Here is a 26,539-nt window from a genome sequence, read left to right as displayed (position 1 = left end):
AACACATTCTAATGTTAAAAGAACCGTTTTTATTCATGTTATAGTTGTACAGTTTTAATTTTGATTTTGCTCAGCTAAGGACATGGGCTATTTAGACTGTCGTAAGTTGGCGTCCCTGTATAGATGATACTTCTCAGTTTATAAGTCAGATCAATTCTGCTTATTGCCATTGAGGACTTGCCTCGTTATATTTCTGTGTTCAGTCGTCTGGCGCTCTTTTATAGTTTTATGTACTTTCGCACACTAACTGAAGAAGCCAATTGTTTTGAATGATTTTTTCCTCTCACTTAACAGTGGTTTGGACGCTTGACATCGTTTCCCACTCTGACAAGCAAAATTAGGTAATTCGATTGTGACCATACTTGACTTATATCTTTCAACAAAATGACTCTTGCGATTTAAAACTTAGGTTTAATTTGACTTATAGGAAGCTACGTTTTTTTGTGCAAGCTACTTTTAACTTTTCAAAGAACAGGGAGTGTTGTTGATGTGTTTATGTAAAAAATTTAGCTAACAATTAGGCTAAAGTTCTCAAAATTCAGCTGGCTTTCATCAAATTAGCGTCAATTTTGCTTCTATAGCACAATTTTTTTAAAAAATTATGCTGGATGGGCAACAAAAAAACTGCTGAAACAATCTCCACAAAATCCAACGAGGTTTTTTTTCTCTCAGTCTCCTATGAAATATTTCTGGAAATGAAACTTTGTCAGTTCTTTCTAATGGAACTCTTTTGAGCAAAATTCATTTTTCTCGGTTTATCGACTTCTTTTGGTAAAAAATATATTTTTCGCTACCAGTTAGAAATAGTACCAATTTCTAAGAACTGACTGCATTTTTCAAGGCTAAATTTTGTCTAATTGCGTTTTTTACAACAAAAATATTCAAATTGTTAAGTGAGCTTTTTTTTTTGCTTTTTTGTCTTTTTTATGTTAATTATCAAAATGTTACAACGGAATTACTTGAAAATTTTGTTCAATTAATGAGAGATACCTTACAAGTGACAAACAGGCAGTTAAACATAAATTATATTTGCAGTTAAAAACTCACTGTTTTTGGGAGTTCAACACCGTTTGAGTTAAACTGTTTATGAATTTTAGTTGTTCTTTTTTTGTTGTTGATTAGTTGTTCTTTTGTCACTATATTAGTTGTTCACACTGGTGACAGTTTTCAGTGGTCTCGCACGGAGCAACAACTTACCCTATCTAGTGTTTGTAGTTGAATGCATTTTGGTTTTGCTGTTCCAAAGAAATTTTCTTTAAAAAACATTTTTTGTTTTATTTTTTGCCATTTTTTATAGATTTTATTCTTTCCTTTTTTAATATAGATGCTTTCTTTTATTTTTTTCTTTTTTCGATCAATTATTAGCTTAATCTAAGCTGAAGGGTTCTAGTTTTCTTTTGAATGAATTAAAAATTAGTAGTCATTTGTTTTTATGTTTTAAGAAATGATTTTTTGGGTTTAAGTCATCAGTTTTTTTTGGACATTTGCCCATTTTGAGATCTTTTCTTGGCTTAAAATCATTAAGAATAGGTGACCAAAAATTTCGTTGGAAGAACGGACAATCGAGCATATGTAACGCTCTTAGTGAAGTGATATGTTTTGATTTTCAGGGTTTGTTTTGATTTTGCCATATATTTGTCGTTGCTTTATTTTGAAATGTTCAAACTAATGGTTTTCTGTCTTTGGTGATACTAGCTTTTACATCAATTGTGTGATTTTTGAAGTTTCCCTGGTTCGAAATTGTTTTAAGAAATGGTTTTTTGGATTTGAGTCATCAGTATATTTTGTGGACGTTTGCCCATTTTGAGGTCCTTTCTTGGCTTAAGTTCAGTAGTGTTAGGTGACCAAAAATGTCATCGGAAGAACTGACAATCGAGCATATGTAACGTTCTTTTCGAAGAGATGACGGTTTTTCGGCTTCGATGCCGTTTTCTAGCAAAAGTTACATGATATGTTTTGAGTTTGGCATATAATTGTCGTTGTTTTCTCTTATTATGTATAAACTAAGGCTTTTCTGTCTTTGCTGCTATTAGCTTTCACATCAATTTTATTATTTTTAAAGTTTCCCATGTTTGAGTTTTACTTGTAGTGTCTTCTCAAAATAGCACAATTAAAATAAGTCCAACAGGCGTTCAAAAAATGTCCACTTAAACTTATGTAAAAAAAATGTTCAGTTAATAGGTTTCGATTTTATTGGCTTGGACACTGATTACTACCGAATTTTTTAATGTTGTTAATACTTTTCGTTCTTTTAATAGTCGAAAGACATAGTACGGATAACGAAAGGTCTAGAGGGCCTCCTGTGGATTTATTACTGAACCTTCTATTTAAAAATTCCATCCAATAGCTGATTGTTTAAATGTTTTTGAATATATTTTTCAGACAAAAGAAAACAAAACATTTCTATTTTTGCCATTTCTAGTTTTTTTTGCGTATTTGCTACGTAGTCTCTTTTTGTATATCTTTTTTTATTGAAGTACAAGTTAATTTGATTACTTTACCTTTCATGCGATACTTTTTCGATTTTGTTAGGTGTTTTTCTAAATAGGCATTGAGCTTTGGTCGTAATTAATGTTTGTTTTAGTGTTTGCCTTGTATCGTAGTCTCGTCCGTGGCATATATTATCGGCCCTCTTAAACGGCATTGTTTAGTTCAATTAATTGTTTAACTTTAAGTCAATATTTCAGACGTCACTTATTTTCGAAAAGGAAGTAAATTCTCGAAAGTTATCTTTCTCTTCCTGATTTGGAAGACTATTATGTCAAAAATGTGGATGAGCGGGGTCGGAACATTATGTGCGAACGCACATATCTGAGCCTCCTTGTTTTGATTAAAATCATTCAAGAGGTTCCAACACGCCCCAATCTTTCAATTTCTGCTCAAACTCCAAGCTGACTACACCGTGTTCGTAGATGAGTTGTTTGTACACATTGGCACTTTCTCTGGCAGTCCTGGTTCTGTTGAGGGAGGAGTAGTCAACACAGTAGAGACCAAACTTAACATCGTATCCATTGCTGTACATGTCCATTAGACCCCAGTAGGAATACCGGGTGACAGGGAACTAAAATATATCAAAACTTGAGCCCGCAACTAGGAGTTGGAGGTGAATTATTGCGTAATGGAAGCGCATGGAGTTCAACGTACGATAATAGAAGTGGAAAGCTTGTCCTGTCCGCGTTGGGAAGGTTGAGTGATATAAAACTTGAATTAAAGTGGACTTCCGGTGTAACCGCTATTTCACACAAACCCCGGCCGCCCGTTAACTGCTGAAAGTCATGCCCTGCATTGTCCCCAGTTTTAAAAAGTGAGTGAAATGAGGCCGAAACATCGATCATTGATGAAAATGTCTTCGTCTGATTTTTTCATTGTTTAATTTTTTTTCACCTGACGCCTTTTGAAACTCAAATTTCAAACTTATGCCAGTAAATTTTCCTGCAAATAAGCACAATTTAGCAAACACATACAAACTGCATGGGAAGACAGGAGAGACTCTCTTGTCATTAGTATGCAGCAGCTGTTTCAGCAGAAGGGCTAACGCAAATAGTCTTAAACCGTTCTGAAGAACAAATCAAAGCTAAAACGGTCATAAGCCAATAATTGTGGTCACGTGGACAAAGAACGTACCACGAGCCGTTTTAACTCACCACTCGCTATTGGTGGATACACCTCTTTAATACGGATACACTTCTTTTGAGTATACACTTCTTAGGATGCACCTCTTAAATCCGACCCATAAGCGATATTCCAAGTGGAGTAATATCTTCCAAATCCAGATAAAAGGGTCCAAAAAAGTCAAGATGTTAAGGGGTCTATGCAGGTGCAACTACTGTGAAAATGGACCAGTACTGGATTCGAACCAGCATCTCTTACTTGCAAGCCTAGTGTGCTACTCATTTACACCAACTGGTTGTTAAGCTCTCGAACTTGGGCATCTCCTATAACCCGTTCTCACGTTCTTTCTTGTTCCTCAAGGCTTTATTTCTCAAGCCAAGTTTACGTTGAACAACGTCAAAAGGCAATAAGCGTGCGGGTTTGGTTTCGGGGACAACAATTGCACCGCAAGACATTTTGACCTTCACCCTTCACCACTCGCTGTTGGTGGATACACCTCTTAAATCCGACCCATAGTCAACATTCCAAGTGGAGTAATATCTTCCAAATCCAATTAGCTGGATTAGATTTTTGGTGAATGCAAACACTGTGTACATGCTCGAGATAAAGTATCCAAAATTTTCTTTTATCATGCAGGATTGTTTGAATGTTTTTGCCTTCCAGCTTGTCTGGTACTTTTTGCAATCTTAAATACGTAATTGCCCAAAAATGGGTTGACAGAACATAGATTGTATATGCGTCCAAATTTGAGCCACCTGCTAAGGTCGGAGTGTTTAGAGGAGAGAATCTGTTTATATCAGGTTAAATTGGGCGCGATCAGCGTGTTCTGTCGGCTATTGTTTGCTTTTTGGTTACCAAGTTTTGTCAAAAAAATTGCTGAAAAATAAGGGATCATATTTTCCTGGTTGAAAACCCGTGTTCGGTCGGCCAACTCTGCCTCTGGTTTAAACGTTTAAAATTGCATTATGAAATGTGTTTGGTATGAATTTTGTTGAAAACAATAATTTGTGAAAAAATGCTTGAAAATTAAACCATTTTGTAGGAACTTTAGATAGGTCGAGGCAATGGTAGCCGTGTTTAGCTAGGTTTTCCTTTGTTGACCATATATGCTCTCAATGAGTTGCTTTAGTTGAAACAAATTATTCTTAAAATCAATTTGCTATAAAAGTGTTTGTTTCTTGAAAGAAGCTCTAGAATTCAGCTGTACTGATCTGGAAGGAAAACTTCAGGATTGTCAAAATGCGTTGCTCTCCAATGACAGCGTCAACCATTTCAAAATTTGTTAACCTGACTTGATCGTTGGGTTTATTTTTCCAATGCGGAAGCTGTTCACAATTTTACGCGCCTATGCATTTGATTTCTTCAGACGAGGAACTGTTGCAATCGTTGATCTGTCACCAAAATTGCCAAAAACGTGATCAGATAAAATGGTTGGCACAATTTGAAATATAACTAGTGTTGATATTCTTCAGAGAGTTTTTTGTGCTATTTGCGGTGCTTTTTACCATGGCAGAGTTAGCAACGTCTTACGGATGGACAAGACTGCTCATTTTATTTGTCATTTTTAAAATAGTTTGTATGCAATTTCTTCGTGCCATTTGAACGTATCAATTGGTGATTATAGTTGGTACTCAGATCATGGGAGCATGTAGCAAGACTAAGTTCCCTCTTATACTTTTCGCAGGATCCTTTTGTGTAAATTTCCTTGAAGAAGAGACGACAAGGCAAAAGCGGTTTGCTAATTGTCATGGTTCATCTGCGTGTTTTCTGGCTGTTACGAAGGCTTTGAACACAATCCTTTTGTCGCCGAAGCGGTTTACTAGCTCATTTGAAGCTTGTCTGTTATAAAGAAGGGGTTACAAGGTTAAGCTTAAATTAAATCCTTTGCTCATTTGGATACTTCTTGTCAGAAAGATTCTGGTTTTAATACTGCAGAAAAGTTATTCGATGAGTATCAGCTATTGAACTGCCGCAAAAATAAGATATAATATTTTCCAGATTGAAAACAGTGTTCGTTCGGCCAACTCTGCTTCTGGTTTAAACGTTTAAAATTGCCTTATAAAATGTGTTTGGTATGAATTTTGTTGAAAACAAAAATTTGTGAAAAAAATGATGGAAAAGTAAACCATTTTGTAGGAACTTTAGATAGGTCGAGGATATGGGTGCCGTGTTTAGCTGAATTTTCCTTTGTTGACCATATGCTTTCCATAAGTTGCCTCAGTTGAAACAATTTATTCTTAAAATCAATTCGCTATAAAATTGTTTGTTTCTTGAAAGAAGCTCTAGAATTCAGCTGTACTGATCTGGGAGGAAAACTTCAGGATTGTCAAAATGCGTTGCTCTCAAATGACTGCGTCAACCATTTCAAAGTTTGTTAAACTGACTTGATCGTTGGGTTTATTTTTCCAATGCGGAAGTTGTTCACAATTTTACGCGTTTATGGGTATGATTTTTTCAGATGACGAAATGTTGCAATCGTTGCAGTTGATCTGTCGTCAAAATTGCCAAAAACGTAATCAGATAAAAATGGTTGGTACAATTTGAAATATAACTAGTGTTGATATTTTTCGGAGAGTTTTTTGTGTTATTTGCGGTGCTTTTTTCCATGGCAGAGTTAGCAACGTCTTGCGGATGGACAAGACTGCTCATTTTATTTGTCATTTTTTTAAATAGTTTGTACGCAATTTCTTCGTGCCATTTGAACGTATCAATTGGTGATTATAGTTGGTACTCAGATCATGGGAGCATGTAGCAAGACTAAGTTCCCTCTTATACTTATCGCAGGATCCTTTTGTGTAAATTTCCTTGAAGAAGAGACGACAAGGCAAAAGCGCTTTGCTAATTTTCATGGTTCATCTGCGTGTTTTCTGGCTATTACGAAGGCTTTGAACACAATCCTTTTGTCGCCAAACCAGTTTACTAGCTCATTTGAAGCTTGTCTGTTATAAAGAAGGGGTTACAAGGTTAAGCTTAAATTAAATCCTTTGCTCCTTTGGATACTTCTTGTCAGAAAGGTTTTGGTTTTCATTCTGCAGAAAAGTTATTCGATGAGTATGAGCTATTGAAGTGCTTCAATGAATAATTGTGCCAAAATTGCCCAGGTCAAGGTGTGCGTTAATAATGAGACCAATCCAGACTAAAATTGGTCATGATCAGACCCATCCAGACCATAATCAGCCATGCACTTTAGCTTCTTTTTAGAAATTGCGTTCGTTTTTACCTCGTTTTAAAAATTTTTGCTCGTTTTTGCCGCGTTTTAATTTTTCTGCTCGTTTTGCGGAAATTTTTTTCTTAAAATCAACGTCAAAATTGTGTTATTAAGGTTTTCATTTCAAATATTCAATTAAACTGTCTTCTTTGAGATTGCAAAACTTAAGTGGAAATCTGCTCCATTTTCACGATTGGATCAACACGTTTCACAAGAGCGGATTTCCACTTAACTTTTGCAATTTCAAAGAAGGCAGTTTAATTAAATGTTTGTAATCAAAAGTTTGAAAACAAAATTTTGACGTTGATTTTAAGAAAAAAATTTTCCACAAAATGTTCTCACCAGATCATGTCCTGCAGCTCTGTGTACTTGATCAAGGTGAGCAACTAAATACTTCATCCTGTCTTTTTCACTTCCACTGTTCTTACTGCAGTTTGGTTCCAATCCAGGATAACCATTCTCAGTGATAAATATCTCAATTGGGTAATATTTCACATAACTCTCCATCATCCAACTCACTGACTTCCTCAGACCCTAAACTCAACACACAATTGAAACAATTATTTATTTCATTTAATAATTTTTCTATGTTGTTATTACTTAAAAAAGTTAATGCAGTTCGAAGCATCTTATATCATAGTGATACAGTGTCTGTGTGTAAGTGTGTTGAAAGAATTTAAGGAATTGTTTTCTTTCCCCTGCGCTTTCCCATTCACTTATGGAAAAGGCAATAATTATGACAAAATGAAGAACTGACAGAATAGGTATTTAGATCTAAACACGATTTTGCGATTAAAAAAGATGCTATAATTTAATGGCGATCGGCTAATTCGCATGTTGCAAAAAAAGGTGACAAACCACTTACAGTTCATTATACATAATTTTTTTGGAAATTTGCCAAACAAGCCAAATTAATCCACTGTCCCAAATTTGAACAACGCAGATGCAAAGTTTAAGTGAGCAACACAAGTGCAATCCAACCGGTTTCATTCAATTGAGGTCAAATTAATTGTCTGTTGTTCGAAAAGTGCTCCGCGATATAAAATCTGTTCACGTGTAGCTACTGGGAGCAGATATTATAGTTTGTTACCCGCACTCTTAAGATGATTTTGTTCACAGGGGGACTCTCATTTTTCCCACTTGAGATTATAAAACTGCCATTCAGCTTGTTGAAAGGCAGCGATTTACCTGTGGGAAAATGCGGTTCATCTGTAAGCCATAAGAGAGCCACCAATCCGGGAAAACAGTGATGAAGGACTGATCGCTGGCCATTGAAGGCTGTTTGCTGTACTGCTGATATGTGTACTGGGCCATAATAGAACCGAAATAGTTGAAACCCAGAAAGTCAACCGATCCCAAAAGTAGACGACTTTCATCTGGTGCGAACTAATTTCAGTTGATTTTCAGGAATTGTTCCTTGATATAAAAATTTAATTAATCTCAATTGCCTTTGATTAATGAGGGAGACTTTGAGAGAGAATATAATTCATTTGAAAGGTCTTCTGGTGAAAATCGTTCAATAATGGTTGGACTGCCTATTTTTTTTCATTTTTTTTGAATTTGTTGCAGGGATATTTATTGTTTCATTGAAGTGTCAAATAACTTTTTACTACAAAGAAGGGAAAGCATCCTTGAATCCCAGTGAAGACGTTAAAAAAATAAATAATAATTTAAAAAATTCTCAAACATAAACTCTAAAAATTTCTTAAATTCGTCTGAAAAGAATTGCAACGAGAGAAGTAGATTATTTTGCGAGCTCCAATGCAACGACTGTAGATATCGAGAGCAAAATGTGCTTTGTCCTAATATACAACATGGCCGAGAAGTTCCTCCAATATTAAACACCATTCAGTAAACAAGAAGAAAAAAACATCACATGCAAAAACTTCAATTTCTTCTACTTTCCTCTACGCTGCTCCTCAGGATAATACCATCGATTTTGTCTATGCGTTGGATTGACACTAGCTCTCAATTAAAATTCCAGAGTTCTTTGCGGCAGCTTACTCTTCACCTGAATAGAGCTTCCAGTTTTATACACAGTACGATATCTGCAATAAAGCCATCTTCAAGCCACGAGCAGTGTTGAGAACGGTTTGGTATTTTGTTTTTAAATGCCTTAAAGAGAGGCCAAATTGACAAAGAAAAGGTGACCTATTGCATAGTTTTTCCGGTTCCTACCAGCAATTGACTATTGTACAATTTGAGAACAAAAACAGCAAGCTCGGAGCAAAAAAAAGCGGTAAAAACACTACATTAAACAATAAGGTTTTTTCGTACTGCAGATATGCCGACGCCCCGCTATTATGAAAGCGTTTTCAAAAACCGAGTATGGCCAAAATTTTTTATTCTTCATTTTTGAAAATACTTTTGTGGCGCGCACTATACTCTCGGTTCCTTCCCTGACAAATTAACCCAAGTCAAACGCATCGTAGGCTGCTTCCTTTTCGATAGACTTTGTAACACGACGCCGAATAATTTTACCTACAGTTAGTTCCAGTAGAAAGTCAGATTTTTTTGCATCGAAATTGCTGACGGGGCACTGTATAAATGGTGCGACAAAACTTGGGAACTGGCTGCTGCTAGCGGCGCTCACTATTTTTTTTCAAGATTACGTTGTCTGCTTAGATTGATCCCCAAAATGAACAATTGTTTGCTTAAAAAAGATCCTGGAGGTTCTTTTTGGGCCATAATTGACCTGGAAAAATTGATTTCGTACAGATACCTATGATTCAGCAAAATAATAAGTTTCGCTGCTATAGTCTCACATAATATAAAGAATTTCTTCTTTCCCTCGATGCAGTTTTTCAAGATCCTCGAGCGGTTTTGTGCACGGGTGCATTGTTCCAATTCTTTAGGCGCGTTTACGGGTGCAATTCATTCTTTCATTCTGTCCAATGACATGATTTTTGTTGAAAGGGCGAGATTTACTTAAAAGCAAAGTGCTTCAAATCCTGAAGCTAGCGCTTCGATTGTGTTTTTGCTTGTCTTAGTTGATTGTTTGGATGAAGCCCCTTCGTAGCTAAATAGCCACCCGCACCGCTTCATTCAGATCTGTTCATTATTCACTTTTCCTGCTGCAGCTTATGTTTTTTCATGCCTGTTTTAGAAGCCCGCAATATCATTTTCTTTTTGCGGACCATTTTTTGCTATTTTTCAACACACTTTTCAGCACAGAGGTATTATTTTATGATTAAGTTAGTTTAGAATTCGAGATCGTGGCAATCGAGTTGCACGATATGAATGCATATATTTTGTAAATCTGGTGGTAGTCCGTTTGTATTTCACTGGATCTTGACAAATCAATTTCTTGTTTTGAAAATTAAACCAACTCATCTACGCGAGCAGACAAATCTTGTGTCACCTTTTTGACTGTTGAGAGAATTTGAGTGAATTGCAAATAAACCTCGAACCTCGAAGGATTTAGAGCACACCAAATCATCGCAGTTTGAATTCCAACAAGAACATCTCATTTTGAAATTGATTTTGAATACTTATCCGTGCTTCAGGATTGAAACTCCGTAACAATTATGTTTTCTGTTAGTGTAAAATAGTATGATTTCAAATGGATTCGAGAAACGAGTTCTTTTATTTATAAGGAAACTGGCACCTTGTCACTGATATTCATTAATCAATGAGGAGGAAAAGATGAACTATCGATTACAAATTGATTCTCTTCTGCTTGACACCGAGAGAGGATGGGAGGGGATTGTCGTATTGGCTTAAAAGTTAAGGTCCAATCGGTTTTGAGGACAAACTCCCACGGCTTCAACCCGATAATCTGCCTTCATAAATCCACCCCGAAATTCTACTATGAAGAGCAAATAGGTAAATGTGTTAAAACGGATCCCAGGGATGCCCAATATTGTTTTTTATCCATTATTTTTCGATGATGGTCGATTCAGACAGATGTCAATGCAATATGAAGCGCGTGCTAAGTATCCGATGGACATGGGTAGTGATTGAAACGCGTTAATCGAGTTAATTTTTATAAGAACTTTTGATGGTAGTTGTTTTGCTTTTCTATACTGTTAAAGCAAGCAGAGGAGATACAGTAGGATTTTTTTTCCCAGTCTCGTGTCTCATTCTTCTTCCTTTTAAACCTCCAGCAAAAATATTTGTTCGACAGTTGCATTATGCAGCACTTAATTTTTGATGAAACCAAATGCCCATATGTTTTTTTAAACATTCTGCTAGTTTCAAACCCGTCGAATTATTTACTGACAACATATTTTCCTCTCTCAACTCAACTACAATGAAGGAACAGTTCCTCTGGTAGCCTTGATTGCGAAAAGCCCTGGAACTCGCTCAATTCTCCAATCACATTCTTCATTACATCCGGGTAGTCACCATTGCCAAGAAGTGGGCTCAAAACCCATCCCAGTTGAAACTGAAACATAATATAAGTATTTTTATGTTCATGACGCACGGAAGAGTCAACGATTTGAAAGATTTTCTAATTGTATGTAAGAAATTCCGAATATGCAGGAACTTTTTTAAAGTTTTATGCTTCAGATCAGATATCAGTAATTTCATCTTTACAGTAACCCCCCTCCCATCTCTTGTTGTCTCTCGTGGGTGACCAGCATATCGAAACCATTCAGTTTGGGCAAGAAAACTTGTCAACTATATAAATGACTGGATAGATAAGAATATCAACTATCGCTGAAAGGCGTGAAACAAGCCACTGCTACACTTTCAGAGACTCAAATACACCTTTACAGAGAACATAATGTTTTATGATTTCTAGGCAATCATATCCAAGAATATGAAGGTTTTTTGTGCATGTAAACCAGGAACGTTCGATTTTCATATCATTTTAAGGGATGGTTTTTTTTGGCTATTATGGCATTCCTGGATGCCGTAAACCAGCCACATGTTATCCCAGGCTATTCTCAATTGGGCCATCTGAAATCAGGGGTTCAAAAATTTTCCTAGTTTGTCGTTTTCGACCGTTCTTAGCCGTTCTTAGTGTTATATATGAGGCTCTGATGAATCATGGGAATAAACGTCACACGTCGCAGTTAGAATTTTTCTTATCTCATAATGTAAAATATACGACAAAATTTTACCTGCAGCACTTTCTCCGTAGTTTCAATGTTGAGTTGGCTCTGATTGTATGGCTCTGGCCAGCTCAACCCCACATTAATGCCCACTTTTCCTCCTTGGGTTGACCTGTACTTGTCATTGTACAGATGCCAGGCTCTTGCGTGAGATAAAAGTTGCTGGTGCATGCTTCATTCACACTCAATTGTTCATTTCCTTCAAATTGTATTCTCAGTTCATCGAGAAATGAGGCCAAATGAAAGTTAAAGAAAAGAATTAAAAAAAAAACAGTCGAGCATATAGCTCACACCCCCCCCCCCCCCCACACACACACACACACACACACACACACACACTCTGGTGGGGTCGGAACAATAATTGCACGTAAACGATTCTTGCTATCGTCGTTTAAGCCAATATTTCATATTTGGAACTCAAGTGTTCTTAATTTTTTTTAATTGATCACTTTTTCTATCTATGATTACCAAAGAAATTTTAATCAACTTTCATTCCATTTTAATTTAAATGGCCAAAAAATGGCATGATTGTTTGTTAGAATATTTTGTATTAATATGATTAACGAAATGATTGTTTAGATTTTTGTTTTTTTGTTAATCTTTTGGCTGAAAAACTAACGTCAATGCATGCCAAATTTTAATATAATTAAACTATTACGTTCCCAGAAATGTTGTATCCTAATATCCTCTAATCCTCTAAAGGTATTTGTTATGAATTTTTCTGTTGATGTATTACATTAACATATATAAGTAACTTTTTTGCCATTTAGTAATTTTTCGTACCAAATTAGGAAATGAAAATGTTGCCTTAAATAGGCGGAAACCCCTGGATCCTCTACCCCCACACAGCCCGTTTCGTAACAGGCAGAGTTGTAATATGGGTCATTGATAGTAGTCCAAAGTTTAACACGATCACCAAAAGTGTTGAAGCAGAAATTGGCGTATTTCTCAAACCAACTTGGCATTTCAGACGATGTCAAACCTCCCAGGTCTCGTAGAGGATCTCTTTCCTTCCCAAGTAGAATTTAGTTTTAACCATCAATTTATTCTGCCCTTCGGAAATAATAACATTACAGGAATCAGTTCATTTTCTAACCCACTCACCGTGAAATCAAACTTGAACTGTCTTGATAATACCCTGACAAGATTCTTGATATTAACACGTCAAATTATGTGCAAACGTGCAAGAGCATTATACTTGTGCCTCCAAAAAATTAAAACCGGATCTTTCTGTCAAGATTTTGACCAGGTAAATCAAGCTTTGACAGGAATATTTTGCCTTACCATGATCGCGTCAATTTGTATCATTTCTGTCGTTAATATCAGGGACAACTGACAAGCGTTGGCCAGCTGTGTTTTGCTTCGCTTCACTTAGTTATCAATGCAACAAGGAGGCTCGGTAATGTGCGTTTGCACATAATGTTCCGACCCCGCTCATCTACATTTTTCACGTAATTGTCTACTAAATGAGGAAGAGACAAAAAATATTATATTGTTCAAGAAACCACTAAATGATTAAAACAATAGACTTTAGAGGGCCGATGAGACCTGCCATTAGCGTGACTACCAAAAAAGACGGCGATAAAAATCAAATATTTACAAATATTAACTACGACCCAAACTCGTTGTCCATTTTTTTATAACAATTAATTACCAAGTATCATTTAAATGAGAGATTAACTTATATCTCCATAGGAAGCGGTTGAGACCTTTCATTATCCAGGACACGTCCTGTGATTACATAAAGAATGACAAAAACAGGCAAAAATAAAAAAAAATCAAAGTTTGCACCAAAACGTTGTCCCAGCCAATTAAACATTAAGTTGTTCAATAGGGACATCAAAGTTTTGTAATTACCTTTTGTACGAATGGCAACAGAACCACTCAATATTAATAAACTGTGAAAAGAAAAATTATCTATAAAAATTGGCAAATTTGTAAGAATCAGGAGTTTTTTATTAAAACTTGTATGACCAAGAAAGTAGGCCATTTGAGGAGAATGAAACAGTTACCAAGAGCAAATTGTAGTTCACTACATAATGGATGTTACTTGTCTATAGAAAAACTAAGCAACAAATTAACAGCAAAAAGATTAGCAAAGCTCAAAAACCATTTTTTTGAAACAAATACTTTCAAAATTTATCAAATAAATAAGCTTTCAATTAAAAGATTTTACAATTTATCTTGCGAAGTTTTAGAAAACTAATTGCTCATGTTATTATTGAGACTAAGCCACGAGACTCCAAAATAACAATAAACACAAGCAGAACTACAAAATTTAAACAAACAACTTTCCCAAACCACATTGTTGAAGCCATTAAATTTATAACATAATAACCGCGCAAAAATTATATTTTCAGATGCGTCTCCGATGATCATCATAAAGTGTTGTTGTAAAATGACAACCAGAAGAACCACAAACCTTGAAAAGCATCTAAAAATCGCAAATTCCTGAAAAAGATTGATTAAACCCTAAAGACATCAACCAAAACGTCTAACGAACATAGAAGTTTTTGCTTGATTCAACAAACAGTTGAAAAGATTATCAATTTTCAGGCTAAATTACAATTTCTATAGGAAAATGTAAAACGCAGAAAAATGACGAATACTAGAGCAAAAGAGGAAAAGTTGACGAATTTTTCTAATTTTTAGACTTTTTTGAAGAATATTGTTTTAAAAGTCTATGAAAACCATTAGCTATATACGGTTATCGGTTTTTGAGTTCATTTTAATATCTATAATTGGCCATTGAAAAACTATAATTTATGCAAGAGAACAGCTTCGCTGACCTTAAAAGTTTGAAACCAACAAATGTGATGAAATGCGTATATTAGGTGTTCTTTCCGATTGGATTTTTAAGCGTTTTGACAATTAGCTTAAAAACAAAAAAGGACAGCAAAAATGGACAATTATCCGCGAAAATCAAATTTTTGTTTCAGAACTTGTAGTACCAGAACCGAGAAGCCGACGTTTAATAAAACCCGCCAGAAAGAGAAGTTCGTGTTTTATTTGGAAAAAGCTTGAGCTGTATTTGCTGAGAATAAGTTAAAAATTGACAGAAATGAAATTGACAAATGAATTGACAAAATCAAAAAATACTAAAATTTTCTTAATGCAAATATATTCAAAGTCATAAGAAACATTAGATTACACCCGAAAACATTGTATTCAATCACTTACACCTCTTTAAGAAGCTATTTTGATCTTTGATCAGTTATAACCAAAGACCAGACTGCAGAAAGAATAGCAAACCAAGGCAAAACATATAATTTCAGTTAGAGTTTACTGATGCTCTTTGTCAAGGCCACAAAAGCCATACATTTTACTCTGAAAACAAATTATATCTACTCTTGATCTCATTTTCACTCAATTTTGAGTTTCCCTTATTTGAGCCGTGAATTGAGATTTTTTATCAGTAATTAACATTAAAAAAATAATAAAGACAAATATTTGCAAAACGAAAGGCAGCGCCCAAATAAAAGTTTGAAAAATTCGGATTTTAAGAATCCATGATGATTAAGAATTTGTGCCTGATTTCGCAACGCGCATTACAAACCATCCAATTGTTGCAAAGGTTGGTGAATTAGATTATTTTTTAAGTTAACTATATCAAAAATAAGAAAAACAATGTTAAATTTCGTATAAATATTGAGTTAAATTTGCAAAAAAAAACGGCGAATTGTTTTTTCTAGGAGACTTATATGGGATGCCAAAGGCCAACTAGCTCTCTTTTGAAGCTTGTGGAGTTTGTATCAGCTGTTTCTAGGTCTCTACTTCTGGTAAATTTACACAAAGGGGCCGGAAAAAGCAAATTTTGTGCCATTTTTGACAACAATTTCGAATTTCGAAATTTTTTGTCAAAAGTTGTTGCCAAAAAGCTTCAATCAAACAAATCAGCAACAATCTTCTATCTTTAATGAAAGCAATCAAACTCTTTCATTAAAATTTTTTATTTATATTAGCAAGATTGAGCCAAATTCAAGCAAAATTACAGAAAAAGTGAAAGAAAACTGTCGAATATTCACCACATTTAAAACCTCGATAATTCCCTGTAAAAAACGAAAATCGAAAAAAAATATTTAATTTCTTATTCAAGGATGTACGTGCTTTCTAATGATACCAGTCTCAACTCTCTACAATGAATATATCGATCGGCCTAAATTGACTGAACAAAAAAACCCATTTGAGTATATAGTTCCTCCCACATCACTATAAGGGGGGGGGGGGGGGTCGGAACAAAAACAAATATAATTTTGGTCACAGACTTGTGAAGAAAATGTTTACTGGGAAAGGATAAAGAGATCCCTTGTAATGTCTGAGGCAGGTCAAAGTTGAAAAGAGTGACCAGAGGCTCGATTCCAGCCAAGATCAATGCATCGACTATTGAATTGTAGTACTTCACTCCCATCGGATTGATATCAATGTCTGGGTTTTCAATAGTGCCGTTAGGAGCAATTCTCGACCAGGAAAAAGAGAATCTAAACATTTGAACTTCCGTGTCGAAAAATGAACTGAGCAGGATGCAAGAATTTAAGTGAAAACAAGAATGGAACTCAACTCAAACCGCCTAGGCTTATAACTTTGCTTATAAACATCCGATTTGATAAGATCTGTTGAAAGTTGTCAAGATTTTAAAAAATAGTAGCGCTATTAAGTGTTTCTTGCCATTTTTGATTTTTATTTGCAATAGATGACACCCTAGTCGGGACCTGGAAATATTAAAAGACTGTTCTCGACAGATATTGGGTATGAAAAGAATTCGTCTTCACCTAATGTGATGTCCTGTACTTTGGCTGGAACTAAGAAAACTGTCCTAGAATTTGGCTTGAACTAAAACATACGTCCTGGAATTTGGCTGGACAATAAAACATGTCCCGGAATTACGCTCGCGACGTTATAATAACTTGTTTTTAATTTCCTCCAAAGTTAAGGACATGTAGCGCAATTGGTTAAGCATTGTGTAAGATTGGAGAAGGCAAGATCAAACCCAGATGTTGACGGAACTTTTTAGTTTGCCTCATTTTTGCATGTGGAAAGAATTTGGCTGGACTTATGGAAAGAGTTAGCCTCGATTTTAACTATGGTCCTCGGCAGTGTAATTTAATTTAATATTTACACCCCCACCTGGAGTTAATAGGTCTTTTTTTGATAAATTCCAGGTCTCGACTAGGGCAGCTTTTGATTGTTTTTTCAGGCGATGATCGTTTTTGATCGATGACGGTTTTGTGTTTTGACGGTTTTGTACAATTCATGGTTTATTGTACCCCCGGGTACAATAAACCATGAATTGAAAGTGAGGCTGCAAAAGAAGACTAGAAGCTGCTGAGGAATTCCTGATTCCAAGAAAAGCACCCTAATTCATAAGAGAAAATCATAACTATGCAATTAAGTTACGAGAAATGTAGTTGGAATCTAGAGATGCGAAATCCACCTCGTCTAGTTCTTTAACTAACTTGGTATCTCCAATTCAAAGAATCAAATTTGTGAAGTTCCTTTGTTCTTGTTAATATTTTTCCTGCTAAAAATGTTTAAATTGTACGCAGCTATGCAAATGCTATCAGTTCTGATGAAAAAATGCTTTTAAGTTTTTTTCTAAAAAATAAGCTTTTTTCCCATACAATTTTGTTGCTCTTTTACAGTGCTCGCTTTAGTTACTATTGCTGTTGACACAAAGCTCAGTTCCATTATTTCCACTAATTGGCACTGTACCCTCGTGAGTATTGCGTTGCATTTTTTGTGTCCTTGTAACTTGTATTAACTTGTGTTTATTGTTTTTTGTAAAATTAAGAAACCGCACACAGTTAATTTAGCCTGTTTTGCTAAAATTCAATGTTTTTATTGCGACCCAAATTAGTGCAAAAATTTTGACTATTTTTGCTAAAAACATGATTATAATGTTAACCAAAGTCTGATTGTTTTGATGTTTGAAGGAAAAAGATAGTTGCTCAATTGTATGAATCATCAATTTTGGTTAAAATGCTGGCTATGATTTTGAAAATTAAGATTTATTTTCAATTTTCTCAAACAGAATGGTACAAAAAAGCTTATGCTTGTTTATTTTTTGTTTTACTAATTGACTGGCAGACATAAAAACCGCTGAATCACACTCTGGTTACTCAGATACTGTTTTTAACTCCGGTTCCTAAGAAAATGTTCTGCAACTAATATATCTCGAAAGAACAGGTTCTGATAGGGTGTTTTTAGGAAAACACCATTCCCTATCGCTACTGTGTACGTTGAAACATTATAATTTTTATGTAATTGTTGAACACTCAGACCAATATCAAGATTGATAAAAAAGATTTAGTAGAATTAAGTTGCAATCATGAGTTTTGGCCTCGATGCTAGGAATTTACAAAATTTTTTCCGGGCGTTTTCAAATTTTTGAGTTTAAAATTTAATGGCCTTCAAAACCGTTTTCTAGCAAAATTTAACTGAATTTTTGATTTTTGCTTTTGTTTTTTCCGTTTCAGCAGTGCGACAAGCTGGATAATGACAGATATCACTGGTGTTGCATGGACAAACAAATAAGGTCATTTACTTATTTCAGTTTTTAGCTAATGACTGAATCACTTTATTATTAACAGTGTCCAAAAACTATAACTGTATTTCTTAACTTTGACCTTTTTGGTTTTTTCTACCTGTCAGCTTTTCTCATTAAAGGCAGGTCCTCACGTGTTTCCTAGTGAAGTTCAAGTCTATTTGTTGAATTTAGTTTTTATCTTCTGCTATTTTGACTTTTGCTTCAAGTTTTTTTTAAAAACCTAGCCATTGAGTTTTGGTTGAAATTAATGCTCTGTTTTTTTGTTTTCTTGTTTGCCTTGTCTTTCAGTCTGTTTAAAGGCCGGTATCATCAATTTTCTATTGAGGCGTTATTTTTAAGTGACTTGAGCTTAAAGCCTTGTTTAAATAGATACATCAAATATTTTCCAGCAATATCTCTCTTGCTCATCTTTAGTTAATTAAGTTAAAAACATGGTTGATTGGGGTCGGGACTTTATGTGCAAACGCAAATTACAGAGCCGCTTTGTTGTTTTCAGTAAAAAATCGTTGAGATTTCTTTTAGTGAGACTTCCCACTTTTTTGCTTTCTGATGATTGAGCTGTCCGACGATAAAAAATATCTTTGATTCCCAATTAATTGAATGTGAGCATTGGCACCTGATGACTGATTAAATTAGCTTTTTTGGTTTGTCATCAGAATTACTGGCTACAAACAGATTCTTTGCAAGAAAAAAATAATTTAAAATTTGTTTTTGATCAATTTTTAACTTATTGAAGACTAAGTTTGCTTATTATCAGATTTTGCTTGTCAGAGGTTACATGTTATTATATGTTTCAGTTCAATTGTGCTCGAGCATTTTTTCAAGCTTTTTGACAAAAATTTTGTCAAAAATTTTAATCTCTTGCGGGCTTAGGATCTCAATCTTTATAATAAAAATATCATAGTTCATAGGTTTTCTTTAACAACAGTCATCACAAAAATAATATTGCTCAATGTTTTTTCGGAAGTTGAGTTCCTAGGAAACAGAACAGGAACTATAACTTGGATTTTGTATAAACGAAGTTGTTGAAATACGTAAGATATAATTTTCTCCCTTGAAGTTTTTCCATCCTATTTATATCTCGAACACAATTCAGATGATTGAAAAGGCATCTCGGCTACTCCGGAACAAACAATCGCCCATTGGCAATCCAATTTCAAAAACATTTCCCGGTTTTTTCTCCTGTGGTTTCGTACAAGTCTAAAATCATTGTTGTTTGCAAATGGCTAGTAAAAATCGAGGTTATATTTTTTATCTAAGTCAGTTGTGCGTATTGGAATATTGCAACTTAATTGCCCATAAATCTAATTAAAAATAAATTAGAGTATACAATTACCTCAACATTCATCATACTTTTTTTAATTTTATGTATTATAACTGTTCTTATCTTTCCACTTAAATTTATTTTTTGTTGGCGCTCTGTCGATTAGCTTATAGTTAGTCTGTTTGTTTTTGCAACCATTTTCTCTCGTTTTTAATTTTGTTTCCAGAAATGACCTTTGAAAAAGATGGCAGCACATTTTGTTTCTCTTTTGAGTAAGCTTAGCGCTTTTCGATCTTTCCCAGCTCACTTAACCAATTTTCTTAACCCCCTATCATTTCACACCGATTTTTGCTTCCCTCTATCATTTAACCCTTCTATCATTTAACCCCACTATCATTTAACCCTCTATCATTAAACCCCACTATCATTTAACCCCTCTATCATTTAACCACACGATCATATCTCTCCATCTCTCCGATTTTATTCTTTTATAAAACTAGCACGCCCGGGTTGCTACTTCTTAGTAGTCATACAAGGATCATATATGATGTCATACAAATCATACGCTATTTCTTAGTACGATCCTTGTATGATTGCTAGGAAATCAGCAATGATTCTGTATGATTACCGGGACATTATATATGATCCTTGTACGACAACCAGGATATCATAAAAAGTTAAGACAATTTTGACACCTTTATGAATAGTGGGAAACCATGGGGGTGACAATTGTGACTGTTTAAGCATCTTTCAAAAACATGTATGACTCTTGTATGATTACTGGGAAATCATGCAAATCATATATGACCTTGTGCGATTACCGGGGATCATATATGACCTTGTATGATTACCGGGTTTTTTGTATGATGAGCATCCCGGGACTATTAAATTATTAATATAGTTATTTACTTGGCCAAACCTACAACCTGCCTTATCTTATAAATATTGTAATTAACACTGTAAGTTTACTGAACTTCGAGTACGAGATTGTAAAGCGCCCAAATTCTTCAAAAGATTATTGGCTCAATCAATAATGTTATTTGAAGCACAAATAAACAATTTTTTTAACCTGTCGATGGTTTTTCTAGGTTCTCAAAAACACTCTTAAAAGGTTTGGTTACTCTAAAGGGTAAAGCGTTACTCTCTGAAATTTCTGGCGTTCTTGCGGAGCTAATGAAATAATCTTGATAAGATCACCATTGTAGTAGTGTTCTAAAAAGATGCATCATTTACAAAATGAAAGTATTCAAAGATAGAAAACGTTCAAAGCAAGCTCTGCATCTAACCTGTAGAAATCAACTCCCATATTCTTCAAGTTGTTTACGTCTTCTTCCCAAAAGTAGTAACTCTTATCTGCGTCATCCCCCGTTGGTTCTCCCTGGTGAGAGGGAGAATGGTTCACGTGATCCAGGGTACTCTCCCCCTTCCCATCTGCGTCCCATCCGCCCTCTATCTTATAGGCTGCCGAAGCTGGCACAAGTGAACAGGGAATTTTTTCTTACTTTTATTCGCCCTGGAGAAACAATTCGGACACTCGGACCAAAATGACCTCTGCTGGGATCGCCCTAGACCGAATTGAACGCTGAACAGAGTTTCGTGCACCCGTAAACTAGGAAGTTTTGTTGTGTAATATGCTGGATAGATCTTGGATACTAATGCATTCAGCACTATGACTGTAACAAGACAAAATTTTTTTGAAATAAAGATCTTATATAATTTCACAACAGAGGTTGCCTTTATTATTTGTCGTTTTTTATTCAAATTTGGTTAACTCTATAACGTGGCAAATATAGGATTTCTAGAGTAAATTTATTACTCACGTTTTTCACTATTTTTTACGACCACATTTTAAATATAAGCTTATAATCATATGTGAAATTTTGAGGCAGTAAGAAAATTTAGTTGCCTGCAAATCTATTTGTCACCTGTCTTCGGCCGAGCATGAGAAACTTTGTCACGCTTTTTCACGATCTTTTTCCCGGCCTATTACTAATTCATATCCCATGGCATCTTTTTCAAGTGTTGTAGTATCTAATTTCTACAGTAGTGTCAAGTAGACCAAAACGAAAGAAAGCCTAATTGTTCCGACCCACTTTAGTGGAGGAGGAACTCTATACTCAAACGGGTTTATTTTGTTTTTGTTCAGTCAATTTTGGCCGATATATTCATCGTAGAGAGTTGGGAGTGGTATCATTAGGCAGCCCGTCCAGTGTAGAATGAATAACTATAAAACTTCTTTTTGAATTTTGATTTTTTCCACGGAGTTATTGAGGTTTAAAATTTTGTGAACAATTAACTGCTTTTCGTTGTTATTGCATTCATTTTTCCGTATTTTAACGTAATTTTCTGTCAATTTTGTCAAAAAACATTCTAAGATCTGTTTTAAAAAACCATTTTTGGTTTTACCTCTATAAACAGAAGATTGTTTTTAAACTAATTGATCCATTTTTTGGCTAAATTTCTTGCTAACTTTTGCAAAATTTAGTCTTTCTTCCATCAAAAATGGAAGGAAATAAGCGTTTTAGTTCACTTTGTTTAATTTGAAAAGATTAACATGCCTACAAACTATTGACACAATTTTTTTTGAGTCCAATGAAGGCAAATTTTACTTCTGCATTCTCTAAGAGTTTCCCCGAATTGTGCCGATTTTTTGTTAATTTAACTAAAATAATTAAGCAAACTGCGTAATTTGCTTTTGAAAGCTTGAAATTTTTTAGTAAATTATGTCCACAAAATTCGAAACAATTACGTGTTCCTAATGGATGAACGGTAATAGCAGGATAGTTTTGGTGTAATGGCGGTTTTTTGACAACTCAAAAAATTCGGATTATAATCAGTCAGTTTTTTTAAAAAAACTTTCGCACATTTTTTTGCTTCTTGTACGTTATATACAGAAAACTACAATTCAAATCAAGAGCAGTTTCAATTGGCTTACTATAGAGTTTCGATGAAATCGATCTAGATTTTAAGTCACAAGATAATTGTCGTTTCGATTTTTAAAAACACATAATCTAAAAATAAACAATGGATTATTGAGCTTTGCGACTTTTATCTCTTTTTTGTCAGCCTGTACCAGGAAGTCAATAAAAACAGGTCGCATCGTCTTCTTATTGGATTCAGATTGAACTTTTTAACGGTTTTACGTGTTAAGTTTTAGAGTAAAATTATTGGCAGGTTAATTTTCACATCATTTGAAATTAGAAAGGGGACCCAATTAAACACATCAGTTGTTCAGTTAATACATTATTGTTTTAACTGATTCAACAATGTCTTTAGCATAAATTATGCGACATTTTTTGTCTTGACTTGTCAATCTATTTGTAGTCTAAATTAAATTCTGGATATTTGAATGTCCTAACGCTTTTCTATGGATGTGGAGAGGAATTCATTTTATTTTATTGGTTTTTGCACTTTAAAATCAAATGTTTTGATTATAGACGAAAAAATGTAGAGACGTAAGTATTTTTTATTTTTTCTTTTTCTGTGCTTTTTTTCCACTTGTAACCTAGTTTCAATATTTTGAGGACTCAAATCGAAATATTGGTTGTCAGGAAAAAGCACATTTCATCAAATCAAATGTTTTTAGTGCATTTTTGATTGCCTTATCATCTTAGATACCGGTTTTTCGCAAATTATTAATATATCTATGGTTATGTCTTTGTTTGTCGTACTTTTTATAGTAGTATGATAATATCTGGATAATATCTGGATAGTTGCATGTTTCAAAGGTTTTTTATGGATAAACAAAGAAACCTATATACTGATTTCAAGTGCGTGCCAAAATTTTGTTGACTTTGAAATCAATTTTTTTGATTATATATATATATATATATATATATATATATATGTCTATATATATATATATATATATATATATATATATATATATATATATGTATATATATTTGAAACCAATTCTTTAATTATATATATGTCTATATATATATATATATATATATATATATATATATATATATATATTTATATATATATATATATATATATACATCTATATATATATATATATATATATATGTATATATGTATATATATATATATATATATATATATATAAATATATTGACGTTTTTCTTACACTTGCTCTTTTCTGTACATTTATGCACCTGCTACCTAGTCTCATAAAAAATGGTCGCATATCAAATTATTGATTTTCACAAAACACACAAATGAACACATCGAAGGTTTTTATTGCATTGGTTATTGCCTTAACAGCTTCGATACAAGTTTTTCGGAAAACTTCAATTTAAATTGTGAAATCTGTCTTTATTTGTTGATCATTTTGTAGTCTTATGATAATTTCCGGATAGTTACAATATGGTCTTAATAGCTTCGATGAACAAAACAGGAGGGGAAATTTTTCTGATAGATTTCGTTTGGTAGAAAAAGCGTTGGGAAAAAGCTAGGTTTTGAATAAAACGTTTAAAAAATATATATACTTAATTTTTAAAATTGCACTTTGCTTTTCATTTTGTTCGACCTGTTAACTAATTTTAATGACTGCAGCTCGCAAACCATTTTTGTCCTGTTTACGAAACGTACAATGGAATCGTTGCATTGTTTTTAGTGCATTGTTTAATGTTTTAATGACTTCAACACAACTTTTCGCCAAAGTTTAATTTTAAATTGTCTTTTTTGTGTATTTGTCTTTCTTTTTGTAGACGCACGACAAATTGTAAATAATGATAAAATGGTTTTCAATTGACTTTTTCGGAGAAGTGAATTAAAATTTTATATGAATTAAATTGATAGCTAAGGTTTTTATGACTTTGAAATGATTTCTTTTCGAAAAATACAATTGTTTCTTTTTTTTAAAACTGGTTTCCCAGTCTCCTTTTTCATAGGTCATTTTTCTCATTATTGGTGCTCAATTGTTACAAAATTGATTAGATCTTAGGTTTTATGACATGGATTATGGATTAAACGGCTTGAACACCATTTTCTTGCAAAGTTTAATGAAATTTTTGTTTTTCTCGTCTCAATTTGGCGTTCTGTAGATGTATTCTGGATATCCTGGATAAAGACATGATGCAAATGTCTCCATATCTAGGTAAGAAAGAGCATAAACCTACCTAAAATTTCAATCGATACCGTACGGTTTTTCATCATTTGCAATTAACTGATCTCAAAATATACAAACGAATTTTTTTCAGATCTGCCGCTTTTGATAAACTTGTCTAGTTTTTACTGAGTCTCATCAAGGGCTGCTCCCATGTTTTTTTACTTGTAAAGTACAAACCTATTAAATCAGTGTCTGTTTTTTACCCCATTTTGACTTTGTTATTATGTAATTTCTTTATAAAAAAGACATTGGGTTTTGAAAGTAAATGTTTGCTGTTGCTATTTGATTTATTGTCCTGTATCGTAGTTTTAACAATGACCGGTCTCAAGGACCCAGTAATGTGGCATTATTTGCTTCTCTAAAGGATTTAAGATGTAAGCAATTGTTTTAATTCATAGACCAATGATTTTTGATCAGTTTGTGAGACTTTTTGAAAGAAGAGTTTTCTGTCCTTTTCTCATTTGGTTGACAACTCAGCCGAAATTGTGGATAAAGGGGGTCGGAACATTTTTGAGCCTCCTTGTTGTTGATTAATTTCATTAATCGCCTTGGCAATACTATTTGTGGATCAAGAAGACAATTGGATGTCTTTTAATAACGCAAATAAAAAAAAACAAAAAAATTAGGTCTTTGAATTGGGTCTCAAGTTTTCAGTAATAAAATTTGGCAAATAACTTGTAGGCTAATTACAGACTCCAAATTTTGGAAATTGATTACGTTAATCCGTAAAAAATGGGAAAGAAATTCAAGCTTTGTCAACATTTTTGACAACTTGAGACATAAATTCTCATAGTAAAAAATGGTTCCGTAAAAAACAAAAGTTGCTAAGAGATTTTGTTACTCGTTTCTGAATACGCCAAACGTTTTCAAAATAGCTACACCAATTAATGTTATCAATCAGCAAAGTGATGCATCATATAGTGGAATTTTTTAGCGAAAACAGCAATTTTGTATAACAATTTTTCTGAATAAGACTGTTCTCTATTTTTTGAAAAAAATAGGGCGGCTCAAAACAATCAAAATCAGGCAAATTTTTGAGTCGTAGCTAACTAAAAATGCCAAGGACAAAAGTTCAGAAACAATTTATACGTATAGACATAACATATAGATGAATGCGCACAGTGCTATCGAAAGCATGGCTGCATTCGAAATTATCTCGTCTCTATCATTCTATTCTTTCCAGACACTGAAATTTCAGTTAAAATCACGTTTTTGGGGAAAAATCACAACATAATTATGAAATACAACTCATTGAATTTCTATGATCGGGATTTTGTTGATTATACTTTTCTGTAACAGTTATGTACAGTTACAAGCATGATAAACTCTTATATTTATAAACTTTTAATATATAATGTTTGTTGTGCTGTGCGTGCTTTTGTTTAGGTACATGCTGTTGTGGTGCAAATGATTGATGAACTTGACGGGTGTTTCTATGATTTTCGTTATACTGCTCACTTTTGAATCATTGTGCTATGGTTAATGTATATAAATAAACTATAAATTAAAATAGTAATAAACCCATGAGGTATCTCTTCTGACTTTAATTTAATTTGGTAGTAAATCTTTTATGACCTATCACTGAATACTGACAAACTGTCTCTTAAGAAAACAATTCCGCTCCTGCTCCATATTTGAACCCGACAGGAAAAGTTCCTCCCACCCACAGATCCAAATGACTGTCGTTGTAATTATGGGGATATGGGTACACATCTTCTTGTAAAGACAGACGTATTAATATTGTGCAAACTATCAAAGAGAAAGTAGCCAT

At 34.0% G+C, this 26,539-nt stretch overlaps 1 protein-coding gene across 1 annotated transcript; it reads right to left on the bottom strand.

The window, feature by feature from the left end:
- Positions 1 to 2,836: 2,836 nt before the first annotated feature.
- LOC142343079 (cytosolic beta-glucosidase-like) lies at positions 2,837 to 26,539 on the bottom strand. The gene is made up of 9 exons (XM_075394766.1): positions 26,395 to 26,539; positions 20,975 to 21,161; positions 16,184 to 16,358; positions 12,688 to 12,869; positions 11,890 to 12,052; positions 11,090 to 11,207; positions 8,009 to 8,208; positions 7,163 to 7,354; positions 2,837 to 3,061 (listed from the first exon to the last, which is right to left on the bottom strand). The coding sequence occupies exons 1-9, from the start codon at positions 26,537 to 26,539 to the stop codon at positions 2,837 to 2,839; spliced, it is 1,587 nt and encodes a 528-aa protein (XP_075250881.1).

Source organism: Convolutriloba macropyga, chromosome 7 (genome assembly GCF_964194025.1).
Source record: "Convolutriloba macropyga chromosome 7, txConMacr16.3, whole genome shotgun sequence".
Lineage (NCBI taxonomy): Eukaryota > Metazoa > Xenacoelomorpha > Acoela > Convolutidae > Convolutriloba > Convolutriloba macropyga.
Note: the sequence above shows the minus strand (reverse complement) of the source record. Positions and strands in the feature narration are given on the sequence as shown.